We start from the raw sequence: 24,760 nt of genomic DNA on the forward strand, positions 1-24,760 counted from the left end.
AAAGAAATCGAAACCGATGGTATTTTGCAATAAACTCGTACTTGCTCGATTATCGGCGATTTTCCGCTTCGATTACGACGCGAATCGATCGAGACCTCGGTCTCGCTACCAGGAAGGGTATTTCTACTCAAAATTCGTGTCCCCTTTTTACGAGAACACGATCGTTGTTAGAAGAAATTTAAAATGCTAGAATGTACCGGGTTGTTTGGAAAGTAATTTCGTTTTTCAAAATGGAGAGTACGTAATTTAATCAAATGTTTCTACGCTCTGAAAAGAATCGTGTTTCGTTTTCACGAAAAAAATGAAATTACTTTCCGAACGATCCGATACAATATTTTACGAAACGAATCGATATTCTTTTGCAATTTCTCTATACGTACCGCGGATACAACGATCGTTAAGTTCGGCCTAAATTTCGCTCCACCCTCTCACCGTAATTACAAATTTCGAACTTCCTGTTCTTATCTGTCCCACTATTTTAACCCTTATCCGACCAACGTCGACATTCGAGAACCGTATATATCGGGCGTTCTAGTCTACCGACCCCATACGGTGACGATGTTTATCGAGCATTATAGTTCAATGTCGTCACACGGAAACCACGAGTATCGAACATCGACAAACACGAGTACATATTAATATTACTCGTGTCCTTACGAACTCCTCTATGGGCAATAACAATCGAGACTCGACGGGGTTTTCCACGTTCCAAAAATCAAATATTCGACGATTAATTTCGATACACACTGCGTACACGAACTTATTCGAGTCATTCGTTGCACGTACGTACGATAAAATGGTAAAAGTTTGATTATTCTTTTCGGGCAGTTAATAAGTTTACTCGACTCGAGTTGACGCAACGAAATACCTCGTAGACGACCAATTGAAAAACAAAAAGTGATTCGTACTTGTTTGTTTCGTAACGTGGCTTTCGTAATACATTAAAATCGACAAATCGTCTATTCCTTTGACAAACTTGGATCTTACTGCAGTGTTACAATATACAATATATACAATATACAATATATCGTAACATTGCAGTAAGATCCAAGTTCGTCAAACGAGTACACGATTTTTCGAATATATAACGAAAGCCACGTTACGAAACAAACAAGTACGAATCACTTTATGTTCTTCAATTTTTCGAGCATTCTATACCGTAACACTCCAATAAGATCCAAGTTCGTCGAACGAATATACGATTTGTCGATTATCGTCCACGGCTCCGATAAAGTTTATTCTCGATGATCGACGTTGAATACGATCTCCAGCTGTGAAACCATATTTTGTAATATATCTCGGCGAACGAATTAGAGAGCGATCGGTGCCACGACTCTCAACGTTCACGGGTTCCCGTTCGTGGATCACCGAGCGGTGTTTTTCGTGAATTACCATCGGTCTTAAATTCGCGCCGAGTCGTCCATAAACATCGCGGCGATCCCCGAGAGTGAAAACACTTTTTCGAAACTTCTCTCGTAGCCGTGATGCTATAAAGAATGTTGCAATCGATACCTCGTAATCGAAGCTATCGAAGTCAGCTATCGGCCATAGTCGAGTCGAGCTAGCGAGCGAGCGAGCGAGCGAGCGAGCGGCGCCGTGAAATCGATAACGCGACCGAAGAGAAAGAGAGGGAGTTGTGACAAACAAGCTTGCCCTGCCGTGAATTGGATTGTGTGCGAACCTCGGCTCTTATTTTACTCGCCACGGTGCCCAAGACCGAGCCTACCCGCAGGGATCCGCGATCTAGAAAGAAATCATGATCGAGGGACGGAATCGCGACACTCGAAGGCGAACTCGTACACAGTGTCAACCTACCGATAAACTTAACTGCAGTACCGAGCTAATCGAATCCGTGGAAATCGTGACACCCAGCTCGGGGAAATTATTTTCCGAACGGGGAACGACCGTGTCGATCAGCGATTGAATTTTTTTATATATATACGCTACACCGAGGTGGATCGATCTCGTGGAGCAAAATTGTACAAACCACGAGGTTAAAAAGTACATTTACGTTGACGTGCATAAATTAACAGATTTTCTTCCGAGTATATATTACCAAGTTAAAAGCTACTATTGGGTTAACTTCTAGGTTGAAAGCTACTATTGGGTTAACTTCTGGGTTAAAAGCTACCGGTGGATGAACCGGTAGGTTAACTTCGAATACGATGTATATATGTCCATTCTTTCGAAACAAAAAAATTGAAAAAAAAGAAAAAATTGTCAAGAGATACCGCGAGACGATCGTCTCTCCGCGTTCGAATGATCCGTTCGCGGTGTTCTCAGAAGCGATCCGGTCGCGCCGCTCGCTGTCAGCTTGCGTTCACCGATCGTTCGATGACGTCGTCTATAAATACGAGACAACGGGCCACCGTTCGCCGACACGATGTTTTACAACGACGTTGCAACGCTCGCGAACTCCACGACTAATGAACCGTTTAACCGTGAAGGAGCACCGCCGCGATAGAAAGCTACTTTGCGGATTCGCGATGCCGGCGAGTTATTCGAAACGCTCGTAAAACCCGCGAGCGTACACGGTAAACGTATCTGTGACCGATCGTGACCCAATGATCGACACTTGCTCCAACGAACGTTTACGAACGAATCGAAGAACCGTACGAACTAAAAATTAATCATTTTCGATAACGATCTCGAAACAGTCGGTCGCTGAATAAATTCGTACGGGTTCTGTTACAAGAAAATTCACCCAACTGGTAATTTCGATTTGGAGGAAAGTTCGCGTAACCGTGGAGCACAATCTGGCCGCTCTATCGATCGATGAACGAACCTACCAAAATTTCCACTCCGAATCGGTTCCCGATTTATCGTACGAATAAATAACCGCGCGCGATAGAAACGGTTCTCCTCGATCGTAAAATGTTCCCCGACGCGATTAACGGCGTCTTCGAGAGAGTCGTTTATCGGGTATCTACGAAATCTCTGTCCGAATTAAATGGGAATGTCACGAGATAGAAGACAATGCACGGGCAACGATCATATATCCCGTGCGTTCGTTTTGCAATCGACGAGAACTAAAATATCGTTGCACAACCGTTGGCTGCACAATGGCGCGAGGTATAGCCGAGTGAAAGGCGACGAGATATCGCGAGGGGGCTCGAGGAGACCAACACGGAGTAATCGAATACACGCGTCGTCGCGTTTACGGTTACGTTACGTGTATCCGTAAAATAACCACGCACACATCTTTCGGTCGATTCGATTCGGTTTCGTTTCTGCGGCCTGGAACACACCGTCGATTATTATTACTTTTCAACGTTCAACCGGCGACGTTCCGTGTGTAACGAATAGCTGTCCCGCGTACGTTAACGCGCTAATTGCGCGTAAACTCGTTTCGTAACGCACGATGATTCGAGAGACGGAGGGTAGGGTTCGTACGAGAGCCGATTTCGCGACCGAACGACGACACGCAACGTCGATACGGTGACGAATTAACGAAGGAGTCGTTGATCGAGGGTAGAACGAATCAACAACGATGTGGAAGATCGACCGTGGTCGATAACGATACAGAAACGATCCGTGTAACGAAGTGTACGAGACGGATTTCCGACGAGGACCGGTCGCTTAAGAGGTGAGCAGGGATTTCAATATCGTTGCAGTTCGTCTCAAGTGGACCGTTCTAAGGTAAAGTTGCACAGTGTCCAACGAAACGATTGCGTCGTTACCTTAAAAATTAGCGACAACCTACATCCAACGAGACAACAGATTCGAAACATTGTTGCGTTTAATCGGTTAACGAGTCTCTATCGGAGCATTGTAAACGGGTTGCACAGGGTACAACGAATCGACCGTGTCGTTACGCGCGTCTCGAAGTTATACCTGTGTATGTACATTAATCGTGTACCAATAGTCTTAACGAGTTCCACGGACTCTTGGAGGATCTGGAGCGGGATGGAAGGCGATCGAACGAGGCAAGGATTAGGAAATCGTGTTTTGGAGCAGGAATCGGACTCTATGACGCAGGATACGGTATAGAATTTCAACGACGCGGCGAAAGGTTCCAAGTGGAATATTTTTACCGGTATTGTGCACGGGGTATCGGTCATTAATTCACAATGGATACGTTTATGGTAGCTGTGCAGTCGGATACCAAGAACGCAATTAATAGAGAAAAGAATCAAGGATGAAAGAGGCGTGCAACAAAGAACGAGAGCACGCACGAGTAAATTCATCGAGTCGATTGTTTAGGGTAGTCGGACGAACGGAACGCTCGAATGAGTTTGAACGAGCTCGGGGAAAAATTAGCGCATTAATTATCGTCCGTAACCGACATTCGCGTTACAAGGTACGCAACGAAAGGATCCTTCCACGAATACAGACATCGATCGACTTTGGATCAGGAGGGATGCGATCGTTGTTAATTTAAATAAACGACGAGTCATCTGATCGAGTTTCGTTATCTTTACGGAAGATTTTCGAAACGACCATCTTGCGTTTCTAGAAAATCTACAAGCGTTTCGTCATTTATCTGGCTACCGTCTCGACGATTATCGCGTAAGACGCCTCGAATCGACTTTGTCGCTAATCGATACTACGAATAGAGTTTCGTTCCTTATGCTTCGGCTCGAGGAGCGATTTTTCAAACAAACCGCATTCCTGACAGCTTCTTCGTAAAATCTTTGCTCCAATTTCGAGTTTCCCAGTAAACAACGTGATTTCAACCGCAACGGTTATGTTCGTTCTCCCCGTAACGTCATTTTCTTCGTGTGTGTACAGAACCGTCGTTCGATGACTCGTTCCTTCCGATTTGAGAAACTAATTCTCGATAATATTCTTCGAAATAAACAGTTTCGTAACGTTGTCCATCGATTTGCTCGGAAAATCGCTTCGGTTGCTCGAGTTTAGAATCGACGTCGTAGAAATCGAAAGAAATTATATTATTGGTTATCGTTATTCTTATTCTTTGCTTCTTTCACGGGCTGAGAACTCTCTACCATGTACAAGAATCGAACCAAGAAAATTATTAGGTTGTTCGGAAAGTCATTTCGTCTGTTTTTTGGTGAAAACGAAACACGATTTTTTAAGAGCGTACAAACATTTTATTAAATTACATATTCTCCATTTTGGAAAACGAAACGACTCCGAACAACCCAACAGTACAAATACGATACCAAACCCTCGTCCCGGGAATCCCTAATCTGTCGTAATCTCGTCCAAGCGAAACCTAATTACTTTACCTTCGATCGAGAATTTGTCGCAATATTCGTTCAGTTTACCAAGTTACTAATTAGAAACGGTCTTGTTTGCGCGCAATAACCTCGCAACGTTAGGCACGATCTCCCCAGGGTGTCTTATAATTTTCTCCACCGGTGTGTATTTACACCGTGTAACGATATTGCGCGAGACGAACGTGTCGCGGGGTAAATTCAATTGTTCCCCGGTGCAAACAATAAAATCGTGTTAAAGTCGACGATAGCGACACGGACCAGATGGAAGAAGGTCCGAATTTGCAGAAATTTGCATCTTTCGAAGGCATACCGCGTATCGGGATACACGAGGAGAGAAAGAGAGAGAGAAATAGAGAAAGAGAGGGGAAGTTCTTTCGAAACGACGAGGGAGAGCACCGTGCCAGGACAAGGGTGACATAATCGTCCCGCGATCGATACCACTCGCCTTATCGAGTGTCAGAAATATACGTTCATGGGGTCGCGCGCGTTACGGATTTGCCCCAATTGTGTCTCTGGCCGATCACGAGTCTCCCGGTTGGTTCTCCACGGTGATGAAATTTTCGACTTAGATCGGACGGTGGATAAGGACCGCGATCCCGGTTATCGATAAAGTCACCGTCGATCGGTACACCGTCGCGTCCTAAATTATTATTTCTCGCGTAACGTATTTGATATTCCGATACGATTCGTGGTACGGTACGGTCTAATTTCCCATCGTTCGATCCATCGGAGACTCGGCCGGGCGAGCGTTCGAGGTTCCGTCGAGCGATCGCGACCACGATTGCGAGAACGCGTTTCCTAGACCGAAATTCCCGAGCTCGAAAGCACCAACCGATATTACCAAGCCCGGGCATACGATCCGTGAGACCTCCAACGATATTTCGACGATGTTAACCGCTCTTAAGGTTCACCAACACCGATATCCATCGAATATTTCCTTCCCCCCGGTTGGAACAGACGGGAGGGGTAGACGGTGCACCGTGCCGGAAGTTTGCGTAATTATTTTCCGTATTACTTTCTCTTTTGGTTTCACCACGGTCGACGTTGTTCGTCGTTCGCGTAAAGTTCGATCACTGTACCGACCCTTTCGCTTCGAAGGTCCGTAGCTTCTTTGATTTCACCGACTCGGGAAAATTCCCTCGCGCGAACGCGCTTCGAGGAAAAATCGAAAAGAAGAAACGAAAACAAAAAACCGATTCTTCGAACCGAATTTCCGGAATACCCTCTTAACTCTTTCGCTCCGGTGAATATATACGTCCTCGAAGAATGGCCATTCGTATACGAAGAGCGTGTATATACGCTCTGAAAAAGCGATCGATGAGGTACGTTGAGCGTATATATACGCTCTGGAAAAGCGTATCCCGGTCGAGGCCCGGAATGAAACGCTCTCCCTTTTTCTTTTCCACCTTCGACACCTTTAGGACCGCGAAACTAGTGTTTCGGTTTCGTATTGACCTTATCGGAGCGCTCGGTGGTCCTCGCGCGATCGTTGCACGCGTTGCTCTCGTTCGAATCGAGTTTCGTCTCCGTTCACAGTGTGCGGGGTGACGGTGTTCCTTTGACGCGTCACTTTGACGTTTGACGAGGAAACGGTGCGCGCGTGGCGAGCAACGAGCAACGAGCAACGAGCAACGACGCCGGCTGCGACCAAAGGTCTCCGAAATCGAGCGGGCGTTATCGCGGCGCAGTCGGAAGATAAATGAAATTTCGCCCGGAAGTTCGTGGTAACTTCCGCGAGAGGAGGGAAATTCCAAGCGCGCACGCGGCTCCCTCGGGCCAAGTTTCTCTCCGCTTCGCCGTACGAGAATCTTCGAAGACGTCGGAAGTTTCCGAGATACATCCATCTTGGCACGGACGCTCGTAACGGCAGGCATGCGCGACGCCAAGTGAAACCCCTCTGTACGCTCGCGAGAATCGAGCGAAAAACTCGCGATCGTCGTTACGAGCAACGGGGATTCCATCGCGCGAATGAAACTCGATTGCGTCTTTACGCGTGTACGAGATATCTTTCGGACCTTCTTCGCGATTTTTCGATCGTGGAAAATTGGCAGAGACACGGACCACGGTTTCGTACGCCGTTAAAACCGCGTTACGATCGCGTTGAACAACCGCGATGATAATATTAATATATTCCGCGTGGACAACGGCCGGTCACTGTTTCTGCGAACAGTCGACGGACTAACAGGTTTGGTAAATACTATACAGCGGCAATTAAACTTCCGCGCCTAGTAGTTCGCTACGATTTACGCGCTAAATCCTCGTTCGTTGACTATCGACGTCGAATACGATGTTTACCTCGTACGGTAAACTCGGATCGCTCGACGTGCCGCAATCACGAAAATTTCGAGCATTTATGCGCGTAACGATCCGTGTTCAAGGGCTTCCCCAATTTCGAGCTCGTGGCTCCTCGTAATCCCGGACGCGATCGAGCGCGATCTCGGATTCGATGATCGCTGAAAGAGGAACTCTCGATACGAGCGTGTATCGGCGAGTAGCGTTCCCGTGATTACGGTAGATTGCTCGATACGTTTCGACGAGGAACTATCGAGCTATTAGGTTCGTCGTTGATAGTTTTCGAAAGACGGTACCACTGTTCGACAAACACGTGCAAAGTTTCGCGAAGATCCGTGCACGGACTCGTTCGTATCGGGTCGTTCGGAAAGTCGTTTCGTTTTTTTTCTTTTCGGTGAGAATGAAACAGGATTTTTTCAGAGCGTGTAAACATTTTACCAAACTGTAACATTCTCCAATTTGAAAAACGTAATCACTTTCCGAACAACCCGATATATCCACAGTCGTTCAAAGTTCAAACGTCGTAGATTTTCTTTTTTTTTTTACAACGAAAGAAACGACGCGTACAAGCCTAGTATTCCGCCGGAAGAAAACGCGACACGCTTCGCAACGTTCGTCAAACTCTTTGCTCGTAACCGTGAGAGATCACCGGCCGTAAATTGACCGATAGATACCCGCCACGAAGCGATTTTCGTGCCGAACAACCGAGATGGCTCTTTCGTTTCCGCGACTCGCGCTATTGTATTTACGAGCCACGTGGCAACCACGATCTTGCTACGCGAGACCAATCGCGATTCAGGACGGCTCCGACCTCGAGCTACGTGATTTATGCCCTCGGTCGACCGGATGGAATTTTATTTCAGCTCAATTTCGTTCTCTTCTTCAACGTTTTCGTTGCACGAGCTGCGCGAGTAAAGGGCGTCCCGGAAATCAGTCTCGTACGTACACCGTGGCGAGACGAGTTGTTGGCCAACTGCCGGCAAACTGAAACGACACGGGGAAACGGGAATCTCGGACCGACCACCTTCGACAAATACTGCTTTTAATAATTGTTGTAAAGTTCAGATTATAATATCTAGTTCATTATAATATGCAGGGATCTCGCGTATCCGGTAGTACAGTTTTTCTACATATGAAAATAGAAAGTCCGAAGAAACGAGTATACAGTGATATGCCTTGTGTTGTAAAGTTCAGATTATAATATCTAGGTTATTATAATATGCAGGGATCTCGCGTATTTAGTAGTATAGTTTTTCTACATATGAGAATAGAAAGTCCGAAGAAACGAATATACAGTGATACGTATTGATTTGAACGACGACAGTGTCGCGTGGTCTTCGTGACGATACGACTTGGAATTGAATAGAAAAAACTCAAAAGAATATTCCGCGCCATAATGGAGACAGTCCTTAAAACTGACATCGACCATTCCCTATCGACATCTGGCACTCTTAGGATCATTGTTGCATTCGTTCCAACGATAATAATAGTAGTAATAATAATAACGATAGTTCAAGGGCCCGTTTGTGCAAACAGACGTAAGAATGAAAAGAGACGAAAGATGGTACAAATAGGTACAAACTGTGCAAAAGTATACGAAAAGAAAAAAGTAGATTTTATTGAGTCGTTGGAAAAGTCGTTTCGTTTCCTGTGGTAAAAATGAAACAGGATTTTTTTAGCGTACAAATATTTGATTAAATTGTACGTTCTCCATTTTGGAAAAACGAAATTACTTTCCGAACAACTCAATGTATATATATAAGAAAAAGAAAGAAAATTAATATTCAAAAGGAGAGTACGCGTGGATAGGGGCGTCACTGAATTCCCCTCGTCCCTGTGCCGTTTCCGCATGCGGATAATGTGCCAACATTTCATTTCTCCAGAGTACACTGCGTCCACGACTTCTTCTTGCAGTTTCTACATTTTCTGTACATTCGATCCTGCAACGACCGCCCCAATTTCGTCCTTACCTTTTAAGCGAAAATTAAAGTTTCGATTTTTTCAAAACCATTTTAGCACGGACGATGCGACACAGTGGAGGAAAGTAGATTTTTAGGTAGGCTGGTAGATGGTAGGTTTTGTTTTTTCAAATTGTGTCGACAACAAAATAGAAGACAAAGATAATAATTTTCCTGCGCAATTTTCACTTCTTGTGTATTTAAAATCTAAAGAACTTGGATTTGACAATTTTCAAGATACAAGTGTGCTCCGAACTTTTGAGCGGCAATGTACATTGGAAGGAGGGTATAACATAGTAAGCGGACGTGTAGAAAAAGTATGGTCGGATGTACGATGGACCCGGATTCGATAGGTGTGATTAATCAACCTTGACCGTTTCCACGTTTATCGCGGTAAGCTGGCCCTAGTCTTCGATTCCCTCTGCCTTCTAAATAATCCACGGGGAGGATTCGCAATCGTTGGTAAATACTTGATGACGCTCGGAGAACGAGAATATCAATAGACGTTTGGCTTCTCCGCAGCTCTTCTAGGAAGTTTGCCAATTTCGGCATTACGAAGCTTCTCGTATCCTACGAGGAGAATGGATGGCAACGGGGAGAAAAGACGCCTAGCTAGGATAAAGACTCGACGAATATTCGACTTTTTCTCGAGCGGTTACAAGCCCTCGGAGAAACTTCGGATCGTGAAATCGTTAACCCTTTCGCTACGGAGCGCTTGCGACAAAATGTGATAGCGCATTACCGAGTAATTGACACCGAGGTACGGAATGCTACCAAGTAAATAGAAGTCGTTTCTCGTTCTCGAAATTTCACAACGATATTTATTAGATTCGGTAATATCGTTTTACTCTATAAAATATGAAACTTTGTAATCATAATTTATTTTTTTATATATTGTATTACAATGCTCGTGTAATATTTTTGAATACAATGTAATGAAATTACTGTAGTATTTAAAGCCAAACGCAATATTAATAATCGCTACTTTTCCAGAGCGTATGCATACGCTCTTGGTACACGAATGGTCGTTCTTCGAAGGCGTATATATACGCCCGCCGAAGCGAAAGGGTTGAGTACACCACGAGTCGAAAGTTCTCAGCTTCGCGATCTTTTCCAGCTGTTTCAGCTCGAAACGAAACGATCCAAGAGCGAAAAACTGGTTGTCAACGAGAAACGAAACGTTTCTCGACGTTACGTTGCAATTGGCGGTACGTCGGAGAGGTTTCGGAACGCGCAACAAGACCGAGGAACGACGAAACGTTTCTCGGTGGATAGACTACATTTTACCGATTTCGTTACGCAACGGGGAAGAGCCTCGTCGAAGCTTCGTCAAAAATCGTTACTCCCTCGCGACACGGGGTAACGAAACCGACCCGTCTCCCCGGTCTCGTGCCAGAAAAAAAAAAAAAAAAGAAAATGGGACGCCCCGAACTGGGTGGCGCGAGAAGAGCCCGGTTTTCTGCCAGCGGGCGAGAAACACCGAACGTTTCTCCTGTCCACGGACGTGTAAAAAAAGTCGAAATAGTATCCGCGGGAGAGTTTAATTAAAATTTTTGCAACGCCGTCGCGGAAAAGAGGCTTAAGACTTAACGGTGGAGAAAAAAGCGCATCGACGAAACCCAGCACGGATGGCCGGGTAACTCGTTCGGTGAGGAAAACCGCGGACGAATTCGCGACTGGTGGATTTTCGTCTCGCGCGAGAAAAATGAACTCTTCTCGGTGGAATTAACCGCGATTCGTACAGCACACCGGGGCCTGTGAGAAAGTAGGTAACGGAATGTCCGTCTACTGTTTCGTCGGGCTTTGACGCAGCGCGGTGTTCTTAATATCACGGCGATGTTACCTAAAGACGGGACATTAAACGGAATTACACGGTGTATAGGAATCTCCACGGTTGGAAGCCACCCGTGACGAGAACACAGCTTCGCGGAATGCTTCGAAAATCAGAACCGACGTGTATCGCGCGTTGTCAAAGTCCTCCGCTACAGGTTCGGGGAAAACAAAGAGAACGATCGAGATCGAGATCGAGATCGAGATCGACGATGGTAAATACCCGATCGGTGTATTCGAAAGGTATACTTGGATCGTATTCGAGACGAGGATACGAACGAAACGCCCGTGGAGGGAAAACCGAAGCGCGCAATTACGTAGCTGTCGATATCCCCTTTTTTGGGGTTGACCAAGTTTTATTTATGGTTCGGAGGCGATTGGCCCGGAACGCGGGGAGTTTCGGCCGGTACGTTCGGTCGTAAGATCGTAAAAGCAGAGGGGGCAGGGCCCGGTCGTGCTTTTCGCCGGAGAAGTTCGGGTTTTACGATCGGGTCGAGTCGTGGCTGGCATCGGGAAGCTCGTAACCGGAAGATACCGCGCCGGCAAGGTCGTTACATCGTTACCATTGGACGATCCGGCTTCCCCCACCGCTGCTACGCGCTTGTATCGGTAGGGCTTCCTGTTAGCGGCCACCGAGGGGAAAATGCACGTGGGATGCATTAATGGCGGCCGCCGGTAAGTGTTTAATGGTGTAACCACTAGCGATGCGAAGCCGGCTAATTATTGGACGCGTCGACCCACGACTGGCTCCACCTCGAACATTTTTCCGCTTCCCCTCGCTTCGAAGGAACTACTCGGTGTTGGTCGTTTGGAGAAACCTCCAGGGACTTCTTAACGCGTATTCGCCGTACGATGGTTCTCGTGTACGCTCGAGAGGAAAATCGTCGCGTACTCGAGAGTGTTCCTTACCGGTGGAAACTGCCTTTCGGAACGGATCCTCGGACCCGAGAACGCGGTAACCGTTTACGATTTTACTCGCGGACGAACGCCTAGTGTAATGGCTCTTTCACGCGTGCATCGAGCCGAGAATCTTTGGATCGGTAACCAATTTTCGAGGTAAAATTCTCGCGAAGCGTTCTCGATTTTGTTTGCGCAGTTGCTTCCTATTTTTTCGTATCGATTGTATACGACTTATGAACATTGATAAGAAGAAGAAGAAAAAGAGTCGCAAAATTGTAACAATGTAGCTTGGAAGAGAGATTCGAGGAATGGAGAGGGAATCTCGACAAGTTATAATAATATAAATTGTACCTAAATATTCGAGAAGTAGAGAGGTCGTTTCGAAGTTACGACGATGTAACTCGTACCTAAATATTCGAAAAGTAGAGAGGCCGTTTCGTTACGATAATATAACTTATACCTAAAGATTCGTAGAGTACAGAGAGGGATCTCGAAGTTATAATAATACAACTTGTACCTAAATATTCGAGAAGTGGAGAGATCGTTTCGAAGTTATAATAATACAACTTGTACCAAAGATTCGAGGAACGGAGATGGAATCTCAACCTTACGATAACATAACTCGTAGCTAAAGATTCGCGGAATGGAGAGTGAATCTGAACGTTACGATAACACAACTCGCGCCCAAATATTCGTGGAGTACAGAGGGGTGTCTCGAAGTTACAGAATAACACAGTAACGCAATAACGATGTAACTCGTGGCTAACGATTCGAGTAAACGGGGAGGTAAGTTCGAAATCCAGGCGGTGCGCGAACGTCCCGAGCCACGGTTTGTTCGAGCGACAATCGTGCATCGTTTTCGCGAACGGATGGCTCGTAAGTGGGCAAACAACGCCGATATCTTCCGGTCGGCGCGTTCGCGGAGCAACATCGGAATTTCCACGGCACGTCCACCGTTTTACGGAGCAACGATCGTTCCGTTCGGTTCCGGCGACCTTTCTCATGCGGCCGATTACACAACGGCTGACACTGGCACTTATCCCGTTACATCGTACCCTCGTTCCTTTCTCGTTTCGTCGCCGAGCGGCTCGTTCGCTCGCTCGTACCTAAGCGCCACCTTATACGGTGTAATTAAATTCTTTCCCCGGCGGGAACACGGTCCACCGACACCACGGTACCGTCCAAATTAATCGAGACACCGGGTACGTTGCTTCGCGTCTCGAACACGCTCGAAACTTTACAACGCGTCGCGCTCGCGTCGTATCTTCTCTCGTCGAAGATACTCTACGAACCGATCCGAATATAATCATTCACGAGGGTGTGAATTGCTACGAACCGATCCAAATACGATCGTTCGCAAGGGTGTGAATTGCTACGAACCGATCCAAATACGATCGTTCACGATGGTGTGAATTGCTACGAACCGATCCGAGCGTAATCATTAACGATGGTGTGAATTGCTACGAACCGATCCAAGCGTAATCATTTACGATGGTGTGAATTGCTACGAACCGATCCAAATACAATCATTCACGATGGTGTGAATTGCTACGAACCGATCCAAACGTTCACCTTTTCGACTCGAGAGGAGATCCTCGCCCGCCAGCTAATTCACTGTACTATTTTCCATCCGGGAAAACTTGGTGGTTTGGAATTCAAATTGGAATTGAAATGTTATAATAAATGTTACGAAAAAAATATTGGGGTAAATATTAGCAGAGATTCGAGGAATGGAATAAATATTAGCAGAGACTCGAGTTCTTCTAGAGTGTAAACGCATGTATGCAAAGTATATAAAAATGTTCCATTCCAAATGAATTTTTCCACATAGGATTTTCTCGAGGCGTTGGTTTCTGGTAACAAAGAACCCTCGAATGCAAACAGTCAACCCTTACAGCTACGGATGATACAGTACGCGTTTCCAAATTCCAGGCCTCGTTCACCTATCTTCCTACTCGATATTACTATTCCGTGTCCTCTAAAATTCCCTGTCCCTCGCTTCCCGTTATCGCGGTAACGTTTCCTTCGTATCGGATCTATTTCCTTACGTTTGCCTTGCTCGTCTTACCTTCGTCGTTTGCGTTCGTTTTTACTTGCACGATAACTCGGAGGTTAGCTCGAAAAGTAGCCTCTGGCTGTATCCTCGTCGTCGAGAGTGAGGCAATACACCTACGTTACGTATCTATGTACCCTGTAAGGACGTTTAACGATAATAACGTACAAATCCATCCACCGTAGAAAGAGAAACATCGGGGAATCACACCCCCCGAGCGATGAAAGAGACGATGCGAGATCTTAGGTAGTTTTCGTTATCTATGTTTTCGGTTCGTTCCAGCTTTTCAAACAGCGAGAACTTGTCCATCGTTCGAATCGTACGATGCAATATTCAATGTAGATTTATCGTTAAAATCGTCGAAATATCACGAGCACAAATATCTTTATCTCGAAGATCGAGAAGAGATTCTCGGTTTCTCTCGATCGAACGTCGTTTTCGGAGCTGACTGAAAAATGTTCTCCAAACGTTCAGTATCGTTCCTGCCTCGGTGCAAAGAACGCTAACCGCGTTGCCACCGATTGTCGATTTAAAAAAAGAAAACGTCGAGGTGTAATCTTCCGCTCGAATTCTTCTTCTTCGGTGACGCGTACTCTCGGCGTGAACGCGGCTTAACGTTCATCGATCGAACCTTGGCTGGCTTTTAACAAAAACCTTTCGTTTGGCTGGCTCTGTCGCTGGACCAGACTTCGTTGAGCAAAAATTGCTCACCCTTTGTCCCGAGAGTCGACCAGACGGCCCGCAAAATCGACTATAAGCGAAAATTGCGCGTGCACGCTACTCGATTAAATGCCAGGGAAGGACGGAACAACGAAGCCGTCGGGTAATAACGAACTTTTAAATATCAGGCGGATCGTGAACTTCAAAAAGTCGTTTGAAAATCGTGTATGCACACGCTCGCTCGCGCGAAATATTGATTCGTTCCGCAAGCGTTGAATCGCGATAGGTACTCGAATACGTGGAAACAAACGAGACTCGATGAAAACGAACGATGTTCGTGTACGTTATAAAAGACAATATTGTCGTATATCTTGAAAATGTAGATTCGTTGCAATCGAGACACAAACGAGATATTCTTTTCCTTTTCGAAAGCTGGGAATAGAAGCGATAAAATTCTTTCGCTCTTTGTAGTAAATAGATATCGAGGTGGATGTATATTAAAATTGACGAAAATATATCGTAGAAAGGCAACAACGGGTAAGAAGGCACCTTGCAATTGTGTAAATAATAACGGATCTCTATCCGTTGACTGTGCAAGCGCAATGAACGCAATTCGAGGCGCAATTCGAGCGCCGATAAAATAGTGGATCGTTTACGTACGACAACGAGCAATTGGAAAAAAAAAATAAAAAAAAAATAAACAGCAGCAAGCACCGTGAATCACGGTCGATTACCTTTCCGTAAAAAAGAAAATAATTATCGTGCGTGTTTGCCGGGATCGAAAGAGAATTTTGCACTACGAGTTCCGGCTAAACGACCGCGCCGAACATTCGGAAAAATACTGCTGGTAACTGGATAAATTGAAAGCGGCAATGCCCAGAATCAGCGAATAGGAAGGGTGTCGTATTTCACCGTATAATTCAACGCATATATCCGACCACTCTTTGACCACTCGACGAAATTTGTCGAAGTTTGGCCGGACGGTGCTAGCTCGTTCATCGTGCTCGCCAAACGTTGCACTTTCGGCCACCGTTTGTTCCGATCTCTGGAAAATCGTCGTACCGGCGAAACTTCGATTCTTTCGAGAACGTAAAGGATCATCTCGATGGGTTCGTCGCCAACAAAATCCGATACGATCGTATCGGTGAATATCGGGGTAGATCGAAATGCAAGAGACGTCGCGATTGATTCGCGAAACAGAAGGATACTGCCAATTTCGTGCGAAAGTGTTGTAAAATGTACTGGAAAATCTAAGGCGTTTCACTCGGAATAACTGTACCCCTCGTCGTACTCCAATTACGGAGGACCGATACGAGAAATTTTGCAATCCAATCATCTCCGGTAGTTACGGAGGATGTTTAATTTTCGGTCGTTTTGAAATTATTCTACGAGGAATACGACTCGGTCCCACTGCCCGGGCAGAGGTCGCGATATTTCGATTTTCCATTCGCAAAAGTGAAACGAGGGTCCAATTTGTCGTCCATCAACGACCGTTGCTCGAAATTAAACGAACGTCCGGTGTAATCGCGTTGATTACCATCGGGGTTGCTCTGTACATTGATTGTCCGAGCATAACCTTGCCAACGCGGCCAGGCCACCGCAGCCAGCCGAGGCTGTCTAACTCGGAACACCGGGAAAACCCGTGTCATTCCCCGCGGAGCAACGTCCAGGCTGAATTTTCGGCAAACGCGGCCATCTCGAGTGGACGGCATTAATTAAACGCATCGGAGTTCCAACGACGGGTTTCTCGGATACGTGGTTGGCCGAGTCTCCGAGCATAAGCGCCGCGACGATTAATTCCGATCGCGCGCGATCGTTGCGCAAACACGCGAGCTGTTCGTTATCGATACGGGAAAATCGCGAAAATTCCAGCGAAAATTTTCGACCCCGGCGCACCGACAGCTCGCATTGTTTACGCGGAAAATAATCTACGATGAGAATCACCCCTAGGCATGATTTTGCATAGATTTTGGTCAAATGAAAAGATCTACAGGCACGTATGTTAACGTTACGAAACGAATCGAACCATTAATGGAATATAAATCGTTAATTAGTTCGCAGACATTAATTTTCATCGAAAATCGAGAAACGTATAGATACGAAACTTTTACTTTGATTTCCGATCAAAATTCATTTCTGTATAACTATAGCTTAAACAATTATTAACAGTTTCCTAGTATAAACAATGGCTTAAAATATCATTTTGTTGAAATATTTTTTCGTTCGCGATGAAATTTTACATCGAGCTCCAACCGACATTGTCAAGGCGATCGATTATCGATTTACAAATGTTCATCGCGATGATTTTTTTTTTCTAGAAAAGCGATTAATTGTATTTCGGCGTTTTTAAGTAAAAAATACTACTTCTATGCGTATTTTGTAAATTATAAGAATTAAACAAATGTTAAGTTAATGTACCAAATAGACAATTATTACTTTCCATGCTTTAAAACGTTACGAAACACGTTTCTACTTCGAATCTCGATCGAAATCAATTTCTATAAGTTACTTAATCATTTTTAATGCATAAATAAGATGCACAGTGTTCGATTAATATTGAGAACATGCGTAAATGTTAGTAACAATCGCGGAAATGAAGAAACATTCACCGAAATCGGTTGCCTTTGCAGATTTCTCAATATCTCGTTGTTTATTTATCATAATTATTAACAACCATCATAGGACCATAGTTAAAACAATTATTAACAATGTACAAGTATAAATAATTGCTTAAAAGCCATCAATTTCTTGAAATATCCGCTTAAATCGTACAACAAAAATCGAAGTAACGGTAAGTCACCTTCGCGAGGGTATAAATAGAACCTCCGGCTGCCGAAAATTTCATTCGCCCGGGAGCCTCCGCGGCGGACGGAGCTCCTGCTCTGGGGGGCCTCTACCCTCGGAGCAAGGGTGGCCCGACGCGGAGAAGCTCGGAAACGCCGCGGACCGGCGGCGGACGGAGCTCCTCCTCTGGGGGACCCGGACCCTCAGGGACAGGGTGCCCCAACGAGGAGAAGCGCGGAACCGCCGTGTATCCGTGGAGGACTCACGGCGGACGGAGCTTCTCCTCTGGGGTACCCGGACCCTCGAGGCCAGGGTGGCCTGACGCGAAGAGGAGCGGTACCGCGGCGTATTCGAGGAGGACCCGCAGCGGATCTGCGCCGACCAGCGCGAAGGATGTCTGTGGAAATGTAGATCGATGTAACTCCAATGAATTTCAATAAATTTATTAAGTAAACAATAATTAGCATTTTTTCCGAGTTTATTTCCACTTCCTCTACTCCAAAAATTTTTCCGAAAATTCTCAGAAATGACGTCATTTTCGCAAAATTCCGAAAATTCTCAGAAATGACGTCATTTCCGCGAAATTTCGAAAATTCTCAGAAATGACGTCATTTCCGAGAAGTGGCACGATAGGAATACCTCCTCGCACTTCATGTTCTCCTGATACCAAAGTCTGAATTTCGGATAAATTTTAGAAAATTTCTGAACTTTGGTTAAAATTTTTCGCCGATTTCGGGACTTTGGTATCAGGAGAACATGAGGTGCGAGGAGGTATTCCATCGTGCCACTTCTTGGAAATGACGTCATTTCCAAGAATTTCCTCGAGGCGGGAATTTTAAACGAATTTCTGAACTTTAACTGAAATTTTTCACGGTTTTCGAGACTTTGGTATCAGGAGAACATGAGGTGCGAGGAGGTATTCCAATCGTGCCACTTCTTGGAAATGACGTCATTTCTGAGAATTTCCCCGAGGCGCGAATTTTAAACGAATTTCTGAATTTTAACTGGAGTTTTTCACGGTTTTCGAGACTTTGGTATCAGGAGAACATGAGGTGCGAGGAGGTATTCCAATCGTGCCACTTCTTGGAAATGACGTCATTTCTGAGAATTTCCCCGAGGCGCGAATTTTAAACGAATTTCTGAACTTTAACTGGAATTTTTCACGGTTTTCGAGACTTTGGTATCAGGAGAACATGAGGTGCGAGGAGGTATTCCTATCGTGCCACTTCTTGGAAATGACGTCATTTCTGAGAATTTTCGAAATTTCGCGGAAATGACGTCATTTCTGAGAATTTTCGGAATTTTGCGAAAATGACGTCATTTCTGAGAATTTTCGGAAAAATTTTGGCAAAACTTAAAAATTTTTGGAGTAGAGGGAGTGGAAATAAAGTGGGAAAAGAAACAATGCTAATTATTTGTTACTTAATGAATTTATTGAAATCCATTGTAGTTACATAGATCTACCTTCCCACAGACATTCTTCGCGCTGGTCGGCGCAGATCCGCTGCGGCTCCTCCTCGAATACGCCGCGGTACCGCTCCTCTCCGCGTCGGGCCACCCTGGCCTCGAGGGTCCCGGTCCCCCAGAGGAGAAGCTCCGTCCGCCGTGAGTCCTCCACGGATACACGGCGGTTCCGCACTTCTCCTCGTTGGGGCACCCTGTCCCTGCGGGTCCGGGTCCCCCAGAGGAGGAGCTCCGTCCGCCGCCGGTCCGCGGCGTTTCCGAGCTTCTCCGCGTCGGGCCACCCTTGCTCCGAGGGTAGAGGCCCCCCAGAGCAGGAGCTCCGTCCGCCGCGGAGGCTCCCGGGCGAATGAAATTTTCGGCAGCCGGAGGTTCTATTTATACCCTCGCGAAGGTGACTTACCGTTACTTCGATTTTAGTTGTACGATTTAAGCGGATATTTCAAGAAATTGATGGCTTTTAAGCGATTATTTATACTAGGACATTGTTAATAATTGTTTAAACTATGGTCCTATGATGGTTGTTAATAATTATGATAAATAAACAACGAGATATTGAGAAATCTGCAACGGCAACCGATTTCGGTGAATGTTTCTTCATTTCCGCGATTGTTACGAACATTTACGCATGTTCTCAATATTAATCGAACACTGTGCATCTTATTTATGCATTAAAAATGATTAAGTAACTTATAGAAATTGATTTTGATCGAGATTTGAAGTAAAAACGTGTTTCGTAACGTTCCAAAGCATGGAAAGTAATAATTGTCTATTTGGTACATTAATTTAACATTTATTTAATTCTTATAATTATACAATACGCCAAGAAGTTGTATTCTTTACTTAAAAGCGCTGAAATTTTGGCCTTTGGTATCAGGAGAACATGATAATCAAGAAGGTATTCTTTTTTCGTCGATTTTGGAAAATAGCGTCGTTCAATTGTTGGTGAAGTGATTCATAGGAATGCAGGGAAAGAAGAGGAAAATGGAAATTGAGAAACACTCGAGATATTGCGAACATGTTCGGTTTATTTAATACAAGACACATATTTCGTCTAGTTACAATCACATTCTTATTGTCCATTACAATACGATCCATTCTTATTCGCTTATATTTATTCTTATACGTTAAGTAGCTAATCTAAGTGCACATCCGATTAGCTGTGCGTTACTCGGGATGGAGAATCTTTCCGTGTTAGGGAGTAACGAGGCGATTATAATTCCTTTGGCGATGATCTCTCGCGGAAAGAATGTCGATGTATGTACAATTATATATACGATTCATCGATTCGATTCTTCTCTCTGTTAGGCATTTTCCAGTATGTTTGCGCTCGTTCGTAATCTTCTGGTCACTTCGAGTGAATTGCCAATATTGCCGTATGGTTTGCAGTCGTATATATGGATTTGTCCGGCGTTGTTTGAATATCGGCTGCGCACAACCAGGCAGGAATTTAATATCGAGTTTCGAAAAATGTGGAATTTCACGCATCGTCTCGACGATGTCGAACGAGAATGCGGAAAGTTTCGAGAACGCGGAGAAACCAACGTTCGAAACGCAACGATTTTTCGTGCAAGCTAAAAGCTCTTCCTCAAAGTCTCACGGTTCTTCTGGAACCCATGTTCCGTGGTCGAATACATCCGACGCCGAAGAAACGAACACTCGAGTCGAATAAAACGGACTTCCGATTTCACGGAAAGAATAGGAATTTATTGGGCTTCCTCGAAAGCTCGCTATTTTCCACGAGGAGCGAGCTTATCGAGGTCCTTTGTCCGCGTCCAACTGACCGATCCTTTTTACGTTACGTCGCGGTACACCTCGTCTCTCGTTCCTATCGTCCGAAATTGCGAAAAATCATTTTCTCGCGTCTCTTCGCGATCTTCGAACGCAACGATCGTTGGAGAATGCCGATTTTTCGTACACCGAGAACGTACGCGTGGCTCTTCGTTCGAGAAACGATGCTCGTTCGAGGCGAGTCGACGTTACCCGGAACGTTTCGCAATTTCCGATAGAATAATTGAAAATTCGTAGGAACGCGTCTCGTGCGCACGTTTCACGGCTAGGATAGGAAAACGAGATTTCAAATTCGCACGCGAAGGGTTAATATATTCGTCGAGGCCACGGGCAGTGTGCGATTTCCACGTTTTCCGAGCACGGCGCGAAAACCCCGGACCGAATCGAGGGTAGATCGCGCGGGTTTGATTTATCGGGGGGATTTGGACCGCGATTGAAGGATTCGGGGCTGAAAATGATATAGGCACGCGTCCCGCCGGATGATAAACGACTCGATCCACTGGTCGATTTATGGCCGTATCGCGGGAGTCCTTTAACACGTTCGTTGCAACGGCTTAATCCGGCCGCTTCGTTAATGGGCACGTTTACATCGTTAACGGAGATGTTTACTTTCCAGGGAGGCGGACAACAATCGGATGCGAGTCGTTCGCTGAGTAATCGAATCGGTATCTCTTTCCGTGGGAATCGAAGACCGAAATCTCGATTCTACTGGAAGACCAAACGATGTACAATAGTGTACGCTCGAGTTTACACGAGTTTGAAGCTCCGCGTTGAAATTTACGCGTTACGGGTAGCTATTTTCTTCCAGGGAAACGTCCGATTTGAGAAAAAGGAATCGATGCAACGAGAAAAAAACGAGACAGGTACAGTAGCTCGAGTAGCGGCAGTCAACGCCCGTGCTCGAAAATCGAACAATTTTAGTAGGAACGAACGAAAGGTCGTTAGGAACAATTTTGTCAGGAAAGTGATTTCGTCCTCTAACACGGAGAATATATAATTTGATGAAACGTTTGTACATTTTTAAAAAACCGTGTTTAATTTCCACGATTTTCATTTTATCTCCGCGAAAACGAGGCCGATAATTCGACGAAAGTCTCCCGATAGAAATGAGTCCATTAGTGCGCAAAACCTGTCGCGACCGAGGAAACGGTTCTTCGTACTGTACCGCGTTGATTAATTTCGTATCCGTGCAATAAATAAACAAGCGAATAAATAATTTTAAAGGCGGAAGTGACGCGATGGTGCCGAGCACGCGGACCGAGTGCGTTCCTCGCTGCGTTTACTCGGGTGTACTCGACGACGCTGTGTAAGAAAATAATGACGCAAGGAGGAAAATTTCACGGTCGGGAACGTGTTACCGCGCATTCGAGATGCCGATGTTAACTTTAAAAATAAGTACCTCGTGAATTAGCGATTGTTTCCTCGTAGCGCGTTGTTAAATATTTCGAAAGAACGTAGCGCGGCAGTGTTTAGAATAGTACCGAGGGATCGAATTATCTAGACGGATCGATTCCGGGCGAGAAATCGTTCCAGGTACCGTGGCTGGTGACAATGGTCCGTTGGTTCTGTGTAGGTAGCTTTCGTCGATGGTTCCCTGTCGTCAAAGGGTCGGAAGAAACGTTAAAACGGAGCAGAGGAAGCTTTCGGATCCGTTCGCGGAGGTATTTGAACAACAACGAAGGAAAAGCCTTTGGAATGCAAAGCTGCGAGACGAGGAGGGGGACACGGTGCCTTTCGGTGATGGACAGTTTAATCTAGTTGTTAATTTATAGCGTTCCGGCCGGGATCCTTTAACACGTTCGTTATCAGAACCGAATAACACAAAGGACTTAATCTCGTCGGGGTTCATTTGCATGTAAACCTCTCGAAGCACCGACCGAGCCCGAGACGGGGCGTCCCGATAGACGCAATTAACTTATTCCTAGTCCTGCGTCCCCTTCGTCCTCGAAAAATAAACCGACGCTCCGCTGACAAACAGGATGCAAATCGCGCCGCGGGGAAATTACTCGAAATGGATGACGAAACGAGGAGAAGGAAAAAAGGAAAAAAAAAGGAGAAAAAAAAGATTCCAGCGAGGAGATGAAAAACAATCGGGCAAGTTTCTCAACAATGGGGGAACAACCGAACCGAATATCGATGACTCGTGCACCTACCCGCGTCGATACGGAGTCAATCCGCGAGGAGAAATTGAAGCGAAATTGGATCGCGAGGGAAACGCGCCACGCGATAACCTCGCCTCGTCCGAGGCTCTATTGCGTCAACGTTCGTTCCACGCTCTCCGCTCGGGAGAAGAAAGTAAAATAATTATTCGCTAAGCGAGAAAGGGAGGGAATTTTTCAAACATACCCGTGTACGCAACCGATAGGATTCGCAGCGCACCTCGTTGATTCGACGGTAGGTCGTTTCGCGTACCGTGCGGGATTCGACGATTTCACCGAAAACAATTACCGCGGTTTTTTTTTTTTTCACAACGAAGCGATAAAGTTGACGTTACGATGCCCACGAGAACGACGCGCCCGAACGTATTTATCCATCGTTACTCGACCAATGTTGACCCATTTCAACTTCAAACACGGAGAGTTCGCGATTCCCATCCATCCGGTGATGTATGTATATAACCTGAATACACACGAACACCGAGCACAGAGGAAATTGAAATTGGAACAATGCGTCCGATTCTAACGAACTGGCGCGGAGAGATGAAATCAGCCGACGTAAAAGACAACGGGGACGCGCGTATTCCCTCGCGACGCCTGTCAACCCTTACCAACCTTGGATCGATGCTCCTTCGCCAAGGGCTGTTTTTAAAAGACACCGTGGCTTCCTCGTTCTTACGGTTAGTTGTTATTACAGTATATTTAACGTCGATCCTGTCGAACGAGGATATCGTTGGCAATCGTGACTTTTAACTGGAAGGAATGTTTATCGCGCCTGTTTATACGACACGCGTTATACGTTATAAGCTATTCGTTATTTGTTATTTCTTATTCGTTATGCGTTATTCGTTAAACGTTATTCGTTATACTTTGTACGTTATACGTTATGCGTTATATGTTATACGTGATACAGTATACGTTACACGTTACACATTATTCGTTATTCGTTATCCGTTATTCGTTATTCGTTATTCGAGATGCGAGATAAAAGTGAATTACAGAGCCGGAATTAAGAAAGCTGTGGAAAAGGTAATAGGAAGAATAGGTACGAAGGGAGAGTAGCGCCGAGGAGCCAAAGGGTGGAGAAAGAAATTCACGAACGTCGCGGCATCCGCATGGGGGGACACCCCCTTCCTTCCCCGTACGCCCGTGTCAGCGAAATCGTCGCGTTTTCATGGGATTTCTGCACCGACGAAGATAACACCCCTTTGCGTCGCAAACGCGATTCCCCTTCGAGCGGAAAAATTTTTCTTTTCCCCTTGGACGACCAGACTCGCGACCAAGAGGAACGCCCGAACACCGATAAGTATTTTCACCCGAATCGTGCCAAAAAGTTGCGCGAAGGGGAGCCACCCCCGTTGCGCGAAGTTACGTCTTCTTCTTCGCTGCCCTCGTGCACGCAGAGAGGAACGCGAGGATGCAAAATTAGTGGGACGAAAAATCGAACGAAACGGCGCGGAAAACGTCACCGTGCACGGTCACCAGCGTTCCTTGAAAAATCAACCGAATCCTGTGTCCAAGCAGCGAACAAACTAACGAGTATTTCTGTATTTTATTGTACCGTAGACGTTTGAGAAATAAACGGTTCTAAAAATTGAAAAATCACTCGCAACAATTCTGTATCGACGTTGAGATTTTTTGCACCGATAACCACAGACCCTTTGGTATATACGAATGATCGAGAACGAGTAC

The 24,760-nt window shown here is 45.6% G+C and overlaps 1 protein-coding gene and 1 long non-coding RNA gene across 3 annotated transcripts in view; one reads left to right on the forward strand and one right to left on the reverse strand.

Annotated features, from left to right (window-relative positions):
* The window catches only part of LOC143153250 (uncharacterized), a 125,510-nt gene that overhangs the window by 28,846 nt on the left and 71,904 nt on the right, over positions 1-24,760 (reverse strand). Inside the window, exon 3 of one of the 2 annotated variants that reach the window (XM_076324236.1) lies at positions 19,934-20,549. The exons of the other annotated variant lie outside the window; for it this stretch is intronic. Within the exon in view, the coding sequence (XP_076180351.1) occupies positions 20,316-20,549 (234 nt within the window). The 3' untranslated portion in view covers positions 19,934-20,315. Of the gene's footprint in view, positions 1-19,933; positions 20,550-24,760 lie in introns of those variants that run through there. 2 annotated transcript variants of the gene reach the window in all.
* Positions 21,595-24,658, forward strand: LOC143153251 (uncharacterized). The gene is made up of 2 exons (XR_012993740.1): positions 21,595-21,775; positions 22,486-24,658. It is a non-coding gene; the product is annotated as an uncharacterized LOC143153251 (long non-coding RNA).

The sequence above is a fragment of the Ptiloglossa arizonensis genome, chromosome 12 (assembly GCF_051014685.1).
Source record: "Ptiloglossa arizonensis isolate GNS036 chromosome 12, iyPtiAriz1_principal, whole genome shotgun sequence".
Taxonomy (NCBI): domain Eukaryota; kingdom Metazoa; phylum Arthropoda; class Insecta; order Hymenoptera; family Colletidae; genus Ptiloglossa; species Ptiloglossa arizonensis.